The sequence below is a fragment of the Lepidochelys kempii genome, chromosome 8, assembly GCF_965140285.1.
Source record: "Lepidochelys kempii isolate rLepKem1 chromosome 8, rLepKem1.hap1, whole genome shotgun sequence".
NCBI classification, from domain to species: Eukaryota; Metazoa; Chordata; order Testudines; family Cheloniidae; genus Lepidochelys; species Lepidochelys kempii.
Genome location: NC_136387.1, coordinates 44,650,782 through 44,669,858, shown reverse-complemented (window position 1 = coordinate 44,669,858; position 19,077 = coordinate 44,650,782). Strand labels below are relative to the sequence as shown.

The 19,077-nt window shown below is 60.7% G+C and overlaps 1 protein-coding gene across 9 annotated transcripts in view; it reads right to left on the bottom strand.

Annotated features, from left to right (window-relative positions):
• Window positions 1–159: 159 nt before the first annotated feature.
• The window catches only part of PDE4DIP (phosphodiesterase 4D interacting protein), a 150,196-nt gene continuing 131,278 nt past the window's right edge, over window positions 160–19,077 (bottom strand). For 6 of the 9 annotated variants that reach the window (XM_073356288.1, XM_073356287.1, XM_073356289.1 and 3 more), the window contains 14 exons: window positions 14,528–14,719; window positions 12,535–12,783; window positions 12,087–12,218; window positions 11,210–11,329; window positions 9,748–9,895; window positions 9,350–9,474; window positions 7,366–7,575; window positions 7,144–7,251; window positions 5,625–5,851; window positions 4,931–5,074; window positions 4,198–4,336; window positions 3,521–3,567; window positions 2,998–3,049; window positions 160–1,344 (listed from right to left, as the gene is read on the bottom strand). In XM_073356288.1, coding sequence (XP_073212389.1) covers window positions 1,199–1,344; window positions 2,998–3,049; window positions 3,521–3,567; window positions 4,198–4,336; window positions 4,931–5,074; window positions 5,625–5,851; window positions 7,144–7,251; window positions 7,366–7,575; window positions 9,350–9,474; window positions 9,748–9,895; window positions 11,210–11,329; window positions 12,087–12,218; window positions 12,535–12,783; window positions 14,528–14,719 — 2,039 coding nt within the window. In that variant the 3' untranslated portion in view covers window positions 160–1,198. The remainder of the gene's footprint in view (window positions 1,345–2,997; window positions 3,050–3,520; window positions 3,568–4,197; window positions 4,337–4,930; window positions 5,075–5,624; window positions 5,852–7,143; window positions 7,252–7,365; window positions 7,576–9,349; window positions 9,475–9,747; window positions 9,896–11,209; window positions 11,330–12,086; window positions 12,219–12,534; window positions 12,784–14,527; window positions 14,720–19,077) is intronic. The other 3 variants (XM_073356286.1, XM_073356285.1, XM_073356284.1) reach the window with 3 other exon arrangements.

Below are 19,077 nucleotides of genomic sequence, written 5' to 3'. Positions count from 1 at the left end.
ACAGCGCCCTTGAGGCTGCCTGCCCCGCAGCAGCCTTCATTGGCAAAGCTGTGGGAGCAGCCTGGGCTCCAGTGGAAGGGGAGTTGGGTTGTGGGGGAGGCAGCATCACTGACATGCCACTATTCATTAAGGTCCTTGGAGGCCAAAATCTACAGTAGCCAATGGGCAAAAAAAGTTTATTAAGGACTCCCCCTGAGAGGGAGCCCTGCATTTCTTACAACTTCATTTCTTCTCAAAGTTGGAGCCACTTTGGCCCCATGGGGGGCCTGCCTTAGCCCATTCCCCCCTGGGTTACACTCAGTCACTATATACATATCCTACAGCAGAGACTCACCCCAGACAAGGTTGGCCAAGCTGGGGGGGGGCCCTTTCCAGTGCTGCTTTACAAATGGTTCCCACCAAAGCAGGCCTAAGCTGGGTATGTCTCCCCACAGGGCCCCTGGGGGGCAGCAGCAGTTCAGCTCTAGCTAACAGGGATTTCACACTTTGGTCATGTTGCCTCAGAAATTGCTTATCGCCAAATGAATGGGTGAAGTGACCAGCAGAGAAGGGTGAAAGCACCCTGACCTCCCTGCTATGCACTGGTTCCAGCATGAAAGACCTGCAGGCAAAGCTATGCTGTATTGCCAAGCAGCATAAACACACACTGCTCTCTGGGGCTTGTTTTCCTCAGAGCAGGGTGGATGGAGCCTCCCACCCCTACAATAACAGCTGCATCAATAACCCAGCTTGGGAGGAAAACAGCTCGCAAGCAAAATGCTCCAGGCCACAGGAGCAGCACCCTGCACCGTCTGCTGCTTGCATGGAGGCCACCTACCCTGTCTCCCTGGCACGGGCAGGGGCAGAGTACTGGTCTAACACACGCATGGCTATGAGGTTCCACAACAGAGGAGTATGGCAGCAGGATGATAGGCCATGCTGGGGGGAGAGCGAAATCACTGGGAAAGCAGCTTCGCCAGTTACCCCGGATACATTTCCTAGCAGTTTAACAGTGATTAATCAAACGCGCATGGCTCCCTGGCCGTGCGGTACGAGACAGGTCTGGTGGTAGCCCAGGGGCCAAGCCTAATACAGTCTACGGCTTGCTTCCATGCAGAGGGGTTCAGCGCCAGAGCCACACACCAATGTGGGCTCGCTGTGGGGGCACAGCAGTTCTTGCTGGGCCTTGCCCGGGAGCCATCGCAGCCAGGCTTGGTGCTCAGGAGCTGGGAAGGTGAACAAAGCAGGGCCAGCTCTGGTCCTCCTGCCGCTTTAGGGTGTCTGGGTGGCTCCTCTTCCTTCTATGCTCCTGGCGGGCCAGGATCACGTGGCTGGGGTGCTGGGACAAGCCCACCGGGATTTCCCCTGGAGAGAAAGTACAAGCCAGGCTGAAGATAGGGAGCGGTCAGCCATCAGACGCTACCCTCCCCCGCCACATGGGGCTAGGAGCCCAGACACATCAAACCAGCACCACTGAAGCAGCTGGCAGCACTGGGCCTGCTGCAGCATCATGGGTGCAGGAGGAAGGGGTGCCAGACTGGACAGAGGGATGGCAGGGACAAGCCTGCAGAGCAGCACCCAGGACGCTCTTGCAAGCTGACTATGCTCCCCCAGGCAGCCCCCCAGCCGTGAATGCCCTGCCAGCTCTCCCCTGCATCCAGCCACTCTCTCTGCTGCAGCCAGCACTCCCCACAGCCCTGCAAGTGCCGCCATTGCGGGACAGTGGGCAGCTCTGCACCCAGTGGCCACAGAGGAGCAGCAGCACCAGCATCAGGCTGAGCTGCCTCCAATTCCACGGCCAGCCACTCAGCTATTTGCGCAGCGGGCAAAAAGCCTCCCCTCCCTTCCTTTCCTCCCCAGTTCCCTGCAGGAGCATGGGAGCATATGTGAGGCAGGGGTGCCCACACCCCAGACACAGCCCGCACACAAGAGGGGCAGGACCCTTCGCCCTAGGAGCTCCGCAATCGGAGGCTCGAGGTGGGCCGTAGGGGCTCTGCACATGCCAAACCAGGCCTCACCCACAGCCCTGGCGGTGCTGGCACTGTATATTTGCCGGAGCAAGAATTTTGGGGTCTGTTTGACTGTTATTCTTATGTCCTTACTAACAGATGTGAACAAAGCCATTGTATGTTGCATCTGCCTAGAGCCAGATGCAGTTTATAGCATAATGAGCAAAGATAAGGCCTAGAGGTAAAGCGTTGGTGGGAGCTCACTCCTCTCCCAAGCTGGGGTCAAACCAGGCAGGAGGAGAGGTGGGGGAGGAAGGGGTAAGAAACACTAAAAGCCAAAGAAATGGTGACCCTGGCCGGAGCACCACCTCACTCCCTACCCCTCCCATGGGGTACAGAAGAGGTGGTACCGAAGGCCCCAGACTCACGACCCTCCAAAACGGAACATGACCATAACTTGTAAGGGGTGGGACCAGGGGTGCGCACTAAGCCTGCTAGGGCAGGGGGCACAAGGGCAAAGCCTTACTGGTGGACACAGTGTGGACTTGCTTGGTAACCCCAATAAACATCGCACTGCCTGCACTTCGGACTCTGGCCTTCTGCTTTCTGTCTGCGTGAGAAGGACCAAGGGAGGGCGAGGAGAGGCCCTAACAGCCCCCACCCACTCGTCACATGGCACCTCAATCCAGCCCCTCCCTGGCCCAAAGAGACCCACCACCAGTGTGTGTGTGGGGGGGGGACACACCTCCCAGGGGAACAGGCCTTCCTCTAGCGCTTCCAGCCGCTGCTAGGCTCTGGGCCCTGCCCATGGCAGAGCTGGGCTGGGGCTGCAGGCATCCTCACCATGGGAGCTGGGCAAGGCCAGAGGCTCTGCCCAACCAGGGCGGTTCAGCACTGCACGGACAGTGCTTCTTGCTCCTCTGCCTCGGCCCTGCTCCCATCCCACAGCCCTGGATGGCACCTGCCAGACCCCGCTCCCTGCCCGCGTGCCACGCAAGGAGGACAGGCCCCTCCATCACTCTGCAGAGCGACCCTGCTGCTCACAGGGTGCACCAGCCTGGGCCGTTACCTGTGCCGATGGAGGGAGGAGATTTGACAGAGGAGCCCTGGGGCTTGCTCTTCTGGAGAGACTCAGGAGAAAGAGAGAAATGGGGTGAGAGACACCCCTGGGGATGGGCTGAGACCCCACCCCCAGGGACAGGGCAAGAGAATGAACCCACCTGGGGATGGGGTGAGAAGAGAGACCCCTGGGATGGGGTAGGGGGAGGGACCCACTGCAGGGGTTGAGGGAAAGGATGGGCCCTGCAAGGCCCCTGCACCCCCCTCAGGCTCCTCCCCTTCAGTCTACACACCACCCCCACTCTCCATCCGCACCAGAGCCAGAGCTCTCATTCCCCCCCAGTGGCTCTGCTCCCTTCTCCCTCCCCTCCTGCCTCCCTCCTCCCGCTCAGCCTGAGCTCAGCCCTGCTGCACTCCCCAGAGTCAGCTCAGAGCTAGGACCCTTCTCCCCCCAGTCAGGTACCCCCCTGCCAGCCTCAGTCCCCTTGCCTTGGCGTTGCTGCCTCCCCTGAGGAGCCCTGGCCCTAACTCACCTCCAGGTTTGTCCTTGCTTTCCTCAGCACGGCATGAGTTTGGGTCACTGCAACAGAAAGGGGGTGGGGGGATCAGAGTGGACACTGCTCCCTCCCGACCCCAGGGAAGGGCTGTCAGCTGCAGATTGCGGGGGCACGGTCATTGCAGGATCCGCCAGAGTAGCAAACCCCAGCTGGCTCCAGCTACCTGAGCAGAGAGCAGCGTAGCCAGGCCTGGCCCATGCTGGGCCCATCTACTTACTGTGCTCCCCTGCTCCAGCCCTATGGCCGGGGGCTCCAGCACAGACAGGACCCCAGCAATGCCAGGCTATACCTGATAACAGCGGGCGGGCGGGGACAGAGGGACGATGGGGCCAGCTGGCTACCAGGCACTGCTGGGGCCACCCTGCAGTGTCTGTCTGTTATATTTGGTTTGCATTGGAGCCATGGCCCCTGCCACAGGATGGGGATGCCGGCCTGTTATGACTGACCCATGTCAGGTGGCTGGCTGAAGGCAGGATGCTCCTAGCCCTCCAGTCGCAGACTCTATGCAGAGCCATGTTCTGGCCCCTTTGGTGGCAGGTGCTGGTGTGTAATGACGGACGCCGAGGGGAGTGGGGACACTCTCTGTGCCCACCATTGCCATGGCTATGCCCACCTCCCGCCCCACCCCAGGCCCGTCCCACCCGGGCACCTACAGTGGCTGACAATGAAGTGCTCCATGTTGTCCTTCAGGCGGCAGGTGTCCTGCAGGCGCTCAGCTGCATTTCGGAGCAGATTCTCCTGCTCAGCTAACCTGGCCCTGAGCGCCAGGAGCTCGTCCTTCATTGCCTGCTCCTGGGCAGAGATAGGGGCACAGTCAGCAGGGGCCATGTGCCTCTGCAAACCACAGCCTGGCTCCCAGACACCCCGGGTCAGGCGCTTGCCCCCTCCCCTGCTGCCCAGGGCCATGGCTCAGCATCCCAAACAAGGTGGGTTAGTGTGAACTACCGCAACCTCTGCTGGAGGACAGACCCTGCTCGAGGGAGCCGGGGCTAGCCCCTTGCTCCAGCAGGCCCACAATGCGCAAGCCTCCCATACCTGTGCAGACAGAGCAGTCCCCTAGCGGCTGGCGGCAGCAGCAGGCCCTATGCCCTGTCTGGGCTGGCCCGCAGTGTGCCAGACTGGGCAGAGCGATGTGTGATTGGGATGGTACTGCCCGGGCAAGGAGAAACATCACCCAGCCCTCCCATAGGAGCACCCAGTGGAGGGCTCCCCTCACCCAGGAGTGCCCCATCACCCAGGCAGGCCCTAATCCCCATCGGCTCACAAGCTGCCTGGACAAGCCCTGCCCTCCCATCTGTGGGAGCCTCTGATTCTCGGGGGCTGCCTGGGCAACCACGGGGGGACATTGGCATGATCTACGAGGGCTGCCAGGAGGGTGCCACTCACTGCGGTCTGCTGCTGGGCCAGACTGGGGGCTGCTGGCAGAGCTCCTCTCCAGAAGGTGGCAAGCAGGGAGGCGCACCGCTCCAGGAGCTGACGCAGGGCACTCGTGGCGCTCAGGAGCTGCCGGACGCTGCCCTGCTCCAGGGCCTGGCGGAGGAGAGAAGACTTGTTGCAGACACTGCCCTGCAGCACAGTGATCACAACAAACGCAGAGCCCTGATGCACCTGGCTTTCACGGGAGGGCACTGCCCAGCACAACGGCCCAGGTTCCCAATAGCCCGTTGCCAGGCTGGCCCCCTCTGCGCCAAAATAGCTCTGAAATCAGTCCCAGAAGTGATGGAAACAGGTCCCATCTGGCCCCCTTCCCTGGGGCCAGTGCCTCCACCTCCCTCACGCTCTGGCCAGCCTAGCAGTAAATGCCCCGTCTCGGGGCACCCAGCTGAGTCCATCGGGCAGATGATGGTCTCTCATGCACACAGGTCAGGACAGACCCCCATGATCCTTTCCAGCCATCTCCAGTGCCCCCCAGAGCCAGCGTTCCCCAGGAGAGATGGAGGGAGCAGCCTGAAACGCTAGCTTCCTGGCCAGGACCACGAGTGGCGTTATGCAGGGCTCTGCCTGCGTCTCCCCTGATCCTTCCCTTCTCGACAGAGGGCTCAGAGCAGCCTGGCCCTTCCCGATGTCCAGGGAGAATTACCTCAGTGCCACGGGGCTCCAGGCTGGGCATGGTTAGAGCTGGCCGCAGGAGAGAGGCCATCTGGTGGACCATCGTTTTGCCCTCCAGGATCTGCTGCTTCAGGGCACAATAGTCATCAACGTGGCCAATGACCTGGCACCCGCCTTTGCTGGCAGACGAACCGCTTGTGGCGTCTCCCGCCGGTGCAGGGCCACTCCTCCTTGCCAGAGGGTCATCCATGGGCAGCTCTGGAGCAAAGAGGGGTCAGCACTGCTGGTGTCCCTGACAGCCCGTCAGGGCTGCATTAGCCCAGCACCAAGAGGGGGGTTAGCACCAGCATGTACGTAGCCCAGGCTGGCACTTCCCTAGCCCCTCACTCCCCATGTGCCCCCAGACAGCTTGTTCTGTTTGTCCAGGCTGTCCTAGGAGCAACAGGCCACAATTTCCTGACATCACGAGGGAGGCTGGGTGCCCCCAGTTTTGGGAGCCCAACCTGAGCCACCTTAGGGGGGCTGATTCCAAGCAGTGCTGGGCCCCCGTCCTCCCAAACCCAGGACCCTTTAATGTAGCTCAGGCTGGACTCCTGCAGTCACTAGCCATCTCTGAAGCTCTCGACCATGACCTTTCCCGAACATGCATCCCGCAGCTCTACATCGCCCCAGCCCTCACATCGCTACTTCTCCAGGCGGCGCGGGGCCAGCTCTCCTAGCCTCCTCCGAGCTCAGCCCACCGCTCGGATCCCGCCGCACGCCCAGCTCCGATGGGCCACCAGAACGCCATGCTGTATGGCTCCCACCGAGAACCTGCCACCTGCAGATTCAGCCTCTCTGTGGGGAGGGAGGGGTGCCCGCTGTGGCTTTGCACTCTCCTGGTTCCCTGCTGGCATCCCAGCAGCAGGGCACAGCTCAAGATGCCCTGTGAGACATGGGCACAATGCAGGGTTCACCCGGGGGAGGGGATAAAGAGAAACACTTTCATGCCTTGGCCTCATGACAAGGGGAGTGTGAAACTCAGATCCAGGGAACAGGGGGTTGGGACGCCGCTTGCAAAATGGGCCCTGCATGCTCTTCAAATCCAAGGCTCCCAGAGCCATCTCCTCAGGAGGTGCTGGCCTCTCTCTGCTCCCTGAGGAGTCTCTGCCTCAAGCTTGGAAGGTCTCTGTAGCTCAGCGGGTTTCAACCTGTGTCCCGTGGACCCCTGGGAGCCACAGACTATGGCTAAGATTTCCAAAGAGGTCCACATCACCATTCAAAACATTTCAGGAGTCCATAAAGGGTGAAAACCACTGGGCTAGCTCAAGCAGGAATCCCTGGGGGAGGGTCTCCGGCTCATGCTATGCAGGAGGTGGGACAAGATGGTCCCTCCCAGCCTTAACACCTTGAGTGTGACCAACCAACTCTCTCCTTTGGGCTCCCAGCCCCGGAGCGCTCCAAGCGTCCCGCCCTCACTGCCCATGGGGCCCGGGCCAAGCCGCCCACACTCCAGGACCCTCCACAGCGGTGGCCCTGCTCTTCCCCAGGCGAGGGTGCGCATCCATTACCTTTCATCTGGTGGGTGAGCAGGGCCGGAGCACTAAGCAGGGCGGGCGGGGAGAGGGGAGCTGGGGAGCTCATGCCAACATCCCGAACTGGAGGAGAAGAGCTGGAGTCTGCAAAGGCGAGATGACAAAGGGGCCATTTACCAGGTTAATGGCACTTTGGCCAGGCATCAGGGCACCCGAGGGGCCAGCGGGGTCCAGAGGGGCTGGTGCAGCCTCTCTTACCTTGCAAGGGCTGCCAGTCGGGCGTAGCCTGGTGTGCAGCGCACAGAGGGGCGGCGCTTCCCTCCGGCTGCTGCCGTGCCAGCTGCTGCCTCAGGGCGCTGTTCACCTGGATGCCACGCAGCAGCTGCCTGCGCAGAGTTCGCACCTCTGCCAGGAGGGCGTCCAGCTCGCTGCTGAGAGGTGGTCTGTGATGCGCATCTCTGCTGCAAGCTGCCAACACACACAGCTGCTCTGTCGCCAGCCGCGCCTTCCGCTCCCTGCATGCTGCCCCCCACTGTACCTGCACCCCCATGGATCCTCTCAGCCCTAGCCACCAAGGGTAGTGAAGAGCAGCCCTCAACCAGCCCCGGCTTAGCATGGCAATACGCTGGGGGCACGAAAAGGCTGCTCAGTGTGCTTGGTGCCTGGCCACATCAGCGTGGGGTTGAGGACTGCCAGGGTGGTGAGAAACACGGCAGGGATGGGGTCACTAGTTCAACCCAGCCCAGCCACCGGTGGGGTTCGGGGGACAGAAATCCCACCACGCTGTGGTCTGGAGATGCACAGCCAGGCCCCCAAAGGACCCGAGCTCTGCCCCGCGGGTCCCGGCTTGCACCTCAAGGGTTCAAGGTGTTAATGGCCATCCCTCCCACCCCCACATATTCCACAAAGTTCCCGGCAGAAACCTCAGCTTTGTGCTTGACACCACACAGGGGTGGGGAGCACAAAACCCCACGGGTCTGGAAATCAGCTGTAGGTCCATGAGCCTGGCCCTGGCAGGGTCCCCAATGTAGGGCCTGTGCTGGGACCCCTACACCAGCTAGCAGGTGAGCGACATCAGCTATCGGGGCACTCGACCTCAGATCCATTGTAGCTGTCTGGGCATCAACCCACAGGCCAGTGGCTGCTGTAACGTCTGGTAGGCGCAGAGGCTGTTTGCCAGGGCAGCTTCTGGACCGTGTGGAGTGGGGAGGGCAGGGCAGATCGTGGACAGGGTTGGGGTGGGGCAGAATCTGGACAGTGTGGGGGTGCGAGAGGTGGCACAGATCCTGGACAGGATCAGGGAGGGGAGGGCAGGGCAGATCCTGGACTAGGTAGGACGGGGAGGGTGGGGAGTCCCTGGCTCACAGGTGATCTGGGTGGCAGGCGTGGGGTGGGGGAAACCCCAGGGAGAGCTGAGCTCAGGCCCAGGCAGTGCAGGAAACAGCTTCCCTCCCCCCATCTCCTGCGCCTGGTACGGGGCATTCTGCTCCCCACCTGAGGGACCATCTCTGGGGGCTCCTCACTGTAGGCAGGTGGGACCTCACCACCACGGGGGACAGAGCATGGGGCCCTAGGGAGCTCAGGGGACAGGGATGGAGCTGGCTACGCCCACCATGGCCTGACCCCATCCCATGTCCCTGTCCCTGCCCAGAGCCTGGCAGCTGGCTGGCAGCACAACACAGCCCACAGAAGCCTGAGGAGGGCAGCCAGGACACCCACCCCAGCACCAACCATGGTGCCTCCCACAAGGGGACAGCAGGCAGGACAAACCAATCCATGGGGTTGCTATGATGGCCAGGCCCGTGGATTCCCAAGACAAGCCAGCCCTGCAGTGCCACCAGGTATGCTGCCCTGCCGCTGGGGCAAGGCTGGGTGTGTGCCCCCTGCCATCAGTGCCGCAGAGCGGGTCTGAGATGGCGCTGTTGGGCTTGTTTGGGAGGAGGGCAGTTGGTCAATTCAAGCACACTGAGACATGGGGCCGTGCTCTAACCAGTAGGAGGTGCTGCCCCCGCTCCGGAGTCAAGGGCTGCACTGAGCTGCTCCAGATGGGCTTCCCAGTGCAGAGGTGGGCCTGGGCGGCAAGGGGGACAGCAGGGCCCTCCGGAACCAGAGCGCTGGGGCACTTGAGATTCATAGATAGATATTTAGGCCAGAAGGGACCACCATGATCTACTCTGACCTCCTGCACAATGGCAGAGCTGGCCCCAGCGCAGCAGGCCGGGCAGGACAGGCTGGCACGTACCTGAGGGAGCGGCCTGGGAGGAGCCGGAGAGGGTCTCGTGGACACGCAGCTCGGCGCAGAGGGCCTGGCAGAGCCGCTGGTTCTCCTCACACTGCTGCTGAAGGCGTGGCACCGTGCGCGCCAGCCTCCAGGGACAGAACAGCCGGGGTCAGAGGAGCCCGGCCGCACACCAGAGGCACAGCCACATGCCCCCCACACACACACACACGCCCCTCTCCTGCTGACCCCCCCGTGATGTCACAGTGCGGAGCAGCGACATCACAGCCCTTAGCAATGGTGCCACGACAATCCCCAGTGGGCCGGGACCCCGTGCCCCTCGTGGCCACACCCCTTACAGCGCCACGCCTCAGGGCTCCGAGACCATGGGTCCCAGGGCTTCACTCCCACCGTCACCTCACCTGCGGTTGTTCTCCTGGAGAGCCAGCCGCTCCTCCCGCAGCTGACAGCTGCTCTGTCGCTGCTCTGCCAGCTCCTCTGCCAGCGTCCGGTTCTCCGCCTCAGCCTCCTGCAGCCTACAGCGCGTGGCCTCATGCAGCCGCTCCAGCTCTGGGGGGAGAGCCCTGTTACCCACCGCCCCAGGGAGGGAAGAGCCCCATTACCCTCCACCCCGGGTGGGGAGGAGAGACTCCCGTTACCCAGGGAGGGGGGAGGAGGGGTGTGATGAAGCGGGACTGTTCTTAATGTTTCCTCTGAATAGTGTGGGGGTGCCTCAGTTTCCCCTATGCAGTTCTTAAGTATCTAGGTGGTGGGATAAGGGTGTATGATCGTTGCAGAGCCCTAGAGGGCAGGTGTGTGCAGGGGTCTGGACACAGAGAATGGCCAACACCCTGTTTCCTGGCAACTGATGGCCTGAGCCCTTCCCCCCTGCAAGGCGAGAGCTAAAGGGTTGGAGAACAAAGGAATCAGGTGACCTCCTGGCCCGGGAAAGGGACAAAACCCAGGAGAGGAGGGGCTGGAGGGTTTTTCAGTTGGGGGCTGGCTGGGGACATGGAGTGAAGCGCAGACGTGGTCTGACTCACTGCCCCCCAAAATGGACCTGGCTGAGGGGTCCTGTTTTCTGTACCTACAAGCTCTGTTTTAGACCGTGTTCCTGTCGTCTAATAAACCTTCTGTTTTACTGGCTGGCTGAGAGTCACGTCTGACTGCGAAGTTGGGGTGCAGGACCTTCTGGCTTCCCCAGAAGCCCCGCCTGAGCAGACTCACTGAGGGAAGCACACAGAGGGGCAGAGGATGCTGAATGCCTTAAGGCCAGACCCAGGAAGGTGGAAGTTGTGTGAGCTGGGTGTCCTGAAGACAGTCTGCTCACAGAAAGGAGACTTCCCCAGAGTCCTGACTGGCTTCATAGGGAGCAGTTCCAGAACATCGCCTGGGGACTCCGTGACAAGGGGAGAGCCGCATTACCTGGCAGCTGGGGGGCAAAGCCCAACAGTAACGGCCACGGTGGTGAACGGGGAGGGGAGGGGCCACATGCCTGGAGTAGGCAGGGCCCAGTGCCACATGGCAGCACATCTAGGGCGCTTGATGCCCACAGAGGTAGGACTGTGCCCAAGGGGATGGCACCTGCCCATGCATCAGGTCTGCTCTCCAATCTGCATCTGCAGAGCGAGAAGCTGTAGGAGCCGCAGCCACCAACAGGCCCCGATGGGGGTGCGGATCAGGGAGGCCCCTACCAAAGCAGCAAGGCCCAGCTGGGTCTGGGGGCCTCCTGCGGTTCTGGGCCCCCAGGAGCAGGGTCTGCCCCACACAGAGAGAGCCCAGATCTAGAGCCGGGGCTGGCACTGAGCGAGCTGTCCTTGGGCTGCACCTCCTGCAGAGGGGCTCGTGCCAGGCAGTGTGCAGCTGGCCACCCCCTGCCCCTACCTCTGGAGAGGTGAGCGAGCTGGAGCTGCAGGCTCTGGTTCTCCTCCCGCAGGGCTCGGGTCTCGCTGCTCACTGGGGATGCAGACTCCAGCCCCTGGATGTAGATGTTGGTGGGAGACCCTGGAACAGGAGCAACCGTGACATCCGGGGCAATGCTGCCAATGCTCCCTGCCGGAGCCCCTGGGCCTCTCCCAGGGTCTGCACCAACTGCCCACTGCTGTGTCCCGAGGCTGGCCATGGCCAGCCCTCTGGGAAGCCCTGGGCACTCCACCCCAAGGCTGGCCACCCACCCGCCCACACTGAGCAGGAGGAGAGAGGACGGAGCGGCTGTGGAGAAGAGACAGCTTGGCCCCATGAGGGGTCCCCCGCCAGGATCAGGCCCTGGGAAATGGGGGCAGGGAGCAGGGTACAGAGAGCTGAGCCCCAGCCAGATCCCTCCCTCCCAGGGAAGCAGGTGTGCCCGCCCACCTGGGGGTTTGCGTTCTAGAGACTTGAGCGGACAACAGTGCCCTTGAGCCCCTCCCAGCCCCACAACCTTTGGGTACTGGGGTTGCCAGGTACCCCACCCAGATCCGCACCCTGTGATTTTTGGGTACAGGGGTTGATGGGTTCCCCTCCCAGGATCCCTGCCCCAAACTCTCTGGGCAAGGGGGGGTTCTGGGTTCTCCCCCCTCCAGATCCCTGCCCCACACCCACAAGGCACAGGGGGTGCTGGGTTCCTCTCCCCCCCCCCCCCGGGTCACTCCCCCACACTCTCTGGGCACAGGCGGTGCTGGGTTCCCCCACCCCCCCGTCACTCCCCCACACCTTCTGGGCACAGAGTGCTGTGCCCTGCCAACCCTGGGGGAACGGAGCACCCTGAAGTCCCGTCCCGTACCATTGCCCTTGGCGGTGGCGGCGAGGCGGTTCTCCAGCTGCTCCCGCAGCCGATCGTTGATGCAGATGGACTCCTCCAGGCGCTGGCGCAGGCTGCGGATCTCCGCCAGGTGTCCTTCCAGCAAGTCAGCACCTGCAGCCGCCAGTGGAACAGAGAGCTGGGTGGGATGCCAGGGCTCAGTCGGGAGCAGGCCAGGAGGGCACGATGCTTCCTGAGCACCAGGGCCACCTCCCTGCGTGGGCTGGCCCCTGTCCCCCACGGCCCAGGGAGCAGGACGCGGGTAAAGGAAGCTGGTTACAGAGACAGGCTGGGGCTGCTACAGGACAGAAGGCACACGGCCCCTTTCACGCCTCCCTCAGGACACCCACCAGACCGTGCTCCCTACGAAGGCACAGTTCTGCCCTCCCCCAGCCCATGGTTCCTCCCATCCCCGCGGCACGGCTCTTACCAGTCAGCTTGTGGCTGGCCGGATACCCGGAGGGTAAGTGCCCATAGAGGGCCCCCGTGTGAGGCCGGGCCCAGAGGGGGTTGTTCTCCGGGAAGGCAGCCCCTGCTTTCCTGTCCAGCTGGGCGGAGCTCTGCAGCGGGCGAGACTGTGGGGCAAGATGGGGAACGTGGAGACAGCGGGAGGTGCTGGCTTCCCCAAAGTCGCCGGCCAGTGGCACTGGTTTGACTGGTGGTGCGGCAAGAGGTCCCCCTAGATAGATGTGGACAGAGGTGGGTCCGGAGCCCACAGAAGGGCAGGGCTGGTTGCCACCCCAGGGATGAAGGCAGGACCTACCCCAGAGAGACTGCCCAGAGGAAGTGCCCGGACAGGAAGACCCCGAGTGCACATGCCCAGCTTGGAGCCACTCGTGGCTCTGCTGAGCGCCACCCAGGGACGCCTTCCCCACTTGCCCCAGGCCCTGGCTCGTCCTGGCAGCCCAAAACATTTGCTCTTCTTGCAGGCTCTTTGTTGGCCCACTGGCCATAATCCGAGGGGCAACCTCAGCAGCCCAGATGGTCAGTGCCTCTGCCCAGAGGCCTGTCTGCAGACCAGGGCACACTCACAGATACAAAGGCCAGAGGGGACGATCGCTACTGTCCGTTCTGCACTGCTCCATAGCCAGGCCAGAGAGCCCGCACGCCACCCCTGCATGAAGCCCAGAAGCCGTAGGAGTGCTGTGCCTGCTAGGCCCCGTTCTCAGTACAGCCCACTGGCATCCAACAGCAGCGCCCACGTCACACCCGTTGGGGCAGCCGACATCCCCGCTGTGAAATACAATGCCTCGTGACACGCATGCCGCAAAGCACTGCAAGCTGGAGCAAGCCGTGGCACCGACCCACAGGGCACTGGCAGGCACCAAGCTGAGCCAACACGCTGCCATGCATCGGCGAGGGCTGGGGACGAGCAGCAAGAGATATGGGGTATCAGGCCAACAAGCTAAGAGCACGCAGGGAGCCCAGCGCCTTCCCAGCCAGCCAGCCAAGAGCCAGCCTGCGTTGGGGTGGCATCAGCATGGGGCTGGGCAGCTTGGAGGAACTGGGGAAAAGGGAGACACCCAGGGTCAGTCCGATCCAGGCCGGCTCAGCTGGGATATGCCCCTGCAGTGCCTGTTAGGTGAAATGAGTCAGGGGGTCTCAGCGCAGATCCTAGTGACCCTAGCCAGCCGCCCCACCTCAGCCAGCAGCAGCTGGCCCCACCACTGGCTGTCTCGGCAGAGGAGCCAGCTGCTGAGCTGAGTCCTGCCAGAGCCAGGCTGGGCACATGGGCTGGGGCTCCTTGGCAGACACCAGGCATCCCTGGGCTCTAGCATCTCCAGGAGGGTTTCTCACATCCTGCCGCTCCCTAGCCTGAAACCCACTCTGCCCAGCTACATTGGGGCCTGGCATGATTCCTCCATGCACTATGGGGCTGGAGGATCCCCCCTCCAACCCCAGTCTCTGCACTATGGATCTGTAAGGCGGGGAGGTCCCTCTCTCAGGTCCTATCCCCGCCACCCAGTCTCTGCACTATGAATCTGTAAGGGGGGGGAGGTCCCCCTGTCAGCTCCTATCCCCCCCCCCCCCCCAATCTCCACAGTATGCAGGAGGGATTCCCCCTCCAAGTTCCCAGCCCTGCTCCCCCAGTCCCTCTGCATAAGCAGCTTCTCCCTTGCTTGTCCTGGAGCTGGGAATGACTATTTCTCCAGTCTCCTCCCCTCTGCAGTGCCCACCCCCCCAGACACCTGCCCCCTCCCACCTCAGCCTTGCTGGTGCCAGTGGGCCCAGACCAGCTGATGCCTCTCTCCTGCTTCCTCCCTTGGGTGGCTCCCTGGGAATGGGGCTGCAGCAGGAGCAGCTGGTTGGGTGAGGACAACGTGTGCCCAGGACAGACAGACAGAGCAGGCATGGGGGGCTGCGAAAGCCATGCAGAGCCACATGTCAGGGGGAGGCAGAAGAATCAAGCCAGAGGCGCTCACTTTCTCCCAGCTGCTTCTGCAGCATGTGCAGCTCCTGCTGCGCCTCGGCCAAGGAGAAGACAGGCGTCCCGCAGCAGCCCAGGAGAGCAGGGGGGGCGGGAGGAGGAGGGCCGAAAGGCAGGAAGGAGGACGGCCCAGGGGCAGGCGTCAGAGGGACGCTCAGTGGCTTGGACAAGGAGTCAAAATGCAACCCTAGAGATGGGAGAGAGAGCAGAGATGGGGAGAGAGATTAGCCAGCCTAGGGGTGCAGCTGGCACTGGGGCTGCCTGGAAAATCCAGCCACTTGGGTGAGGCAGCAGTGCACCCCCCACAACCATACCGGCCCCCCGACAACTGGGGCCAGGCCGCACCGCGGCCCCCGGACCGTACCGGCCCCCCGACAACTGGGGCCAGGCCGCACCGCGGCCCCCGGACCGTACCGGCCCCCCGACAACTGGGGCCAGGCCGCACCGCGGCCCCCGGACCGTACCGGCCCCCCGACAACTGGGGCCAGGCCGCACCGCGGCCCCCGGACCGTACCGGCCCCCCGACAACTGGGGCCAGGCCGCACCGCGGCCCCCGGACCGTACCGGCCTCCCGACAACTGGGGCCAGGCCGCACCGCGGCCCCTGGACCATACCGGCCCCCCGACAACTGGGGCAAGGCCTAGGATTGCCAACTTTCTGATCGCACAAAACCGAACTCCCTAACCTCACCCCTTCCCCAAGACCCCTCCCCCTTCCTCGCCTGCTCAGTATATTCCCCTTCCTTTGGTGGCTCGCTCTCCCCCACCCTCCCTCACTTTCACTGGGCTGGGGCAGGGGGTGAGGGCTCTAACTGGGGGTGTGGGCTCTGGGGTGGGACCAGAAATGAGGGGTTCAGGGTGCGGGAGAGGGCTCTGGGCTGGGGCAGAGAGTTGGGGCAGGGGAGTGAGGGCTCTGGGAGGGGGTGCAGGTTCTGGGGTGTGGCCGGGGATTGGGGCATGAGGTTGGGGCGCAGGCTTACCTCCAGCAGCTCTCAGTCAGTGCGGGGAGGGGGGGGGGGGCTAAGGCAGGCTTCCTGCCTGTCCCGGCACCATGGACCGCACTGCACCCTGGAAGCAGCCAGCAGCAAGTCTGGCTCCTAGGCAGAGGTGCGCAGGCAGTTCTGTGCGCTGCTTTCACCCACAAGCACCGCCCAGCCCAGCTCCCATTGGCCGGAAACCAGCCAATCGGAGTGCAGAGCCAGTGCTCGGGGTGGGGGCAGCGCACAGAGCCCCATGGCCTCCAGCCTAGGAGCCAAATCTGCTGCTGGCCGCTTCCGGGGCGCGGCGCGGCGCGGTGTCAGAACAGGTAGGAACTAGCCTGCCTTAGCCAGGCAGCACCGCTGATGGGACTTTCAATGGCCTGGCCGGCAGCGCTGACCGGAGCTGCCAGGGCAGTGGCGGATTTAGAGTTATTGGGGTCCTGTGCTCACCTTCATTTTGGGGGCCCCTCCTTGGGACCCAGCCAAGAAAAAGAATATTTTCTCATTTCCCGTCAGCCCCCGTTTTTTATTCTTTTTTTCTTCGTCTGGCCAGAAGTTAGGATGCAGGAGGGGGCTCAAGGTTGGGGCAGGAGGTTGGGGTGTGGAGCACTTACCTGGGGCAGCTCCCATTTGATGTGAGGGGTGCAGGTGAGAATGTGGGGGGGGGGTGTAGGAGCTCCCGTTTGGTGCTCAGGGTGGAGGTGGAGATGTGGGGATGGGTGTGCAGGAGTCAGGGCATGGGGTGTGGGGGGACTGGGTATGTGTGGTGGGTGCAGGAGTCAGGGAGGGCAGGGTGCCAGAGATGTGAGGGGGTGCAGGATCAGAGCATCTCACGGCAGAGGGTTGGGGGAGTATGTGTAGGAGGAGTGGGGGGGTCCTGCCTTTGCTCCGCCCTGCCCCGATTCCACCCCCTTCCCCAAGGCCCTGCTCCCGCCTCTTTTCCACCTCCTCTTCTGTGCCAGGGTCCCTTTTCGACCGGGTGTTCCGGTCAAAAACCGGACACCTGGTCACCTTAGCCAGGCCGCGCTGCACCCACCAGGGCCCTATCGCTCCCCGACAACTGGGGCCAGGCCGCACTGCACCCACCAGGGCCGTACTAGCCACTCAATGACTGAGGCCAGCCCACACCGCACCCCCCAGGACCCTACCTGTGCCCTGACAACTGGGGCCAGACCGCACCATGCCCACCAGGGCTGTTCCAGCCCCCTGACAACTGGTGCTAGGACACACCGTGTCCACCGCAGTCAGACTGGCCCCCCAACTACTGGAGCTGGCCACACTGTGCCTCCTAGGGCTGTACTGGCCCCTGACACCTGAGGCAAGGCCATGCCATGCCCTCCTGGCCATACCGGCCCCTCAACTCTCAGGGCCATACTGGCCCCCCCAACAACTGGGGCCAGACTGTGCCATTCACTCCACAGCCATACCGGGCCCCTGACAACTGGGGTGAGGCCGCACCATGCTTCTTGTGGCCATCCTGGCAACCAGGGGGGAGGCCATGCCGTGCATCCCATGGTCATCACAGCCCCCCAACAGGGCAAAAACACTCCATACATCCCGTGGCCATTTCAGTCCCTCCCGCCACCCCAACCAGGGGAGGCCACTTTAGATTTAGTTTTGGTGAGTAGTGAGGACCTCATAGAAGAAATGGTTGTAGGGGATAATCTTGGCTCAAGTGATCATGAGCTAATTCAGTTCAAACTGAAGGGAAGGATTAATAAAAATAAATCTGCAGCTAGGGTTTTTGATTTCAAAAGGGCTGACTTTCAATAATTAAGGAAATTAGTTAGGGAAGTGGATTGGACTGAAGAATTTATGGATCTAAAGGTAGAGGAGGCCTGGGATTATTTTAAATCAAAGATGCAGAAGCTATCGGAAGCCTGCATCCCAAGTAAGGGGAAAAAAAATCATAGGCAGGAGTTGGAGACCAAGCTGGATGAGCAAGCATCTCAGAGAGGTGATTAAGAAAAAGCAGAAAGCATATAGGGAGTGGAAGAAGGGAGGGATCAGCAAGGAAAGCTACCTTATTGAGGTCAGAACATGTAGGGATAAAGTGAGACAGGCTAAAAGTCAAGTAGAGTTGGACCTTGCAAAGGGAATTAAACCCAATAGTAAAAGGTTCTATAGTCATATAAATAAGAAGAAAACAAAGAAAGAAGAAGTGGGACCGCTAAACACTGAGGATGGAGTGGAGGTCAAAGATAATCTAGGCATGGCCCAATATCTAAACAAATACTTTGCCTCAGTCTTTAATAAGACTAAAGAGGATCTTAGGGATAATGGTAGCATGACAAAGGGGAATGAGGATATGGACTTAGATATTACCATATCTGAGGTAGAAGCGAAACTCAAACAGCTTAATGGGACTAAATCGGGGGGCCCAGATAATCTTCATCCAAGAACATTAAAGGAATTGGCACAAGAAATTGCAAGCCCATTAGCAAGAATTTTTAATGAATCTGTAAACTCAGGGGTTGTACCGTATGATTGGAGAATTGCTAACATAGTTCCTATTTTTAAGAAAGGGAAAAAAAGTGATCCGGATAATTATAGGCCTGTTAGTTTGACATCTGTAGTATGCAAGGTCTTGGAAAAAATTTTGAAGTAGAAGGTAGTTAAGGACATTGAAGTCAATGGTAAATGGGACAAAATACAACATGGTTTTACAAAAGGTAGATCGTGCCAAACCAACCTGATCTCCTTCTTTGAGAAAGTAACAGATTTTTTAGACAAAGGAAACGCAGTGGATCTAATTGACCTGGATTTTAGAAAGGCATTTGATACTGTGCCACATGGGGAATTATTAGTTAAATTGGATAAGATGGGGATCAATAGGAAAATTGAAAGGTGGATAAGGAACTGGTTAAAGGGGAGACTACAGCGGGTCCTACTGAAAGGTGAACTGTCAGGCTGGAGGGAGGTTACCAGTGGAGTTCCTCAAGGATTGGTTTTGGGACCAATCTTATTTAATCTTTTTATTACTGACCTTGGCACAAAAAGTGGGAGTGTGCTAATAAAGTTTGCAGATGATACAAAGCTGGGAGGTATTGCCAATTTAGAGAAGGACAGGGATACCCTATAGGAGGATCTGGATGACCTTGTAAACTGGAGTAATAGTAATAGGATGAAATTTAATAGTGAGAAGTGTAAGGTCATGCATTTAGGAATTAATAACAAGAATTTTAGTTATAAGCTAGGGACGCATCAATTAGAAGTAACGGAGGAGGAAAAGGACCTTGGAGTATTGGTTGATCATAGGATGACTATGAGCCGCCAATGTGATATGGCTGTGAAAAAAGCTAATGCGGTCTTGGGATGCATCTGGCGAGGTATTTCCAGTAAGGATAAGGAGGTTTTAGTACCGTTATACAAGGCACTGGTGAGACCTCACCTGGAATACTGTGTGCAGTTCTGGTCTCCCATGTTTAAGAAGGATGAATTCAAACTGGAACAGGTACAGAGAAGGGCTACTAGGATGATCCGAGGAATGGAAAACTTGTCTTATGAAAGGAGACTCAGGGAGCTTGGCTTGTTTAGCCTAACTAAAAGAAGGTTGAGGGGAGATA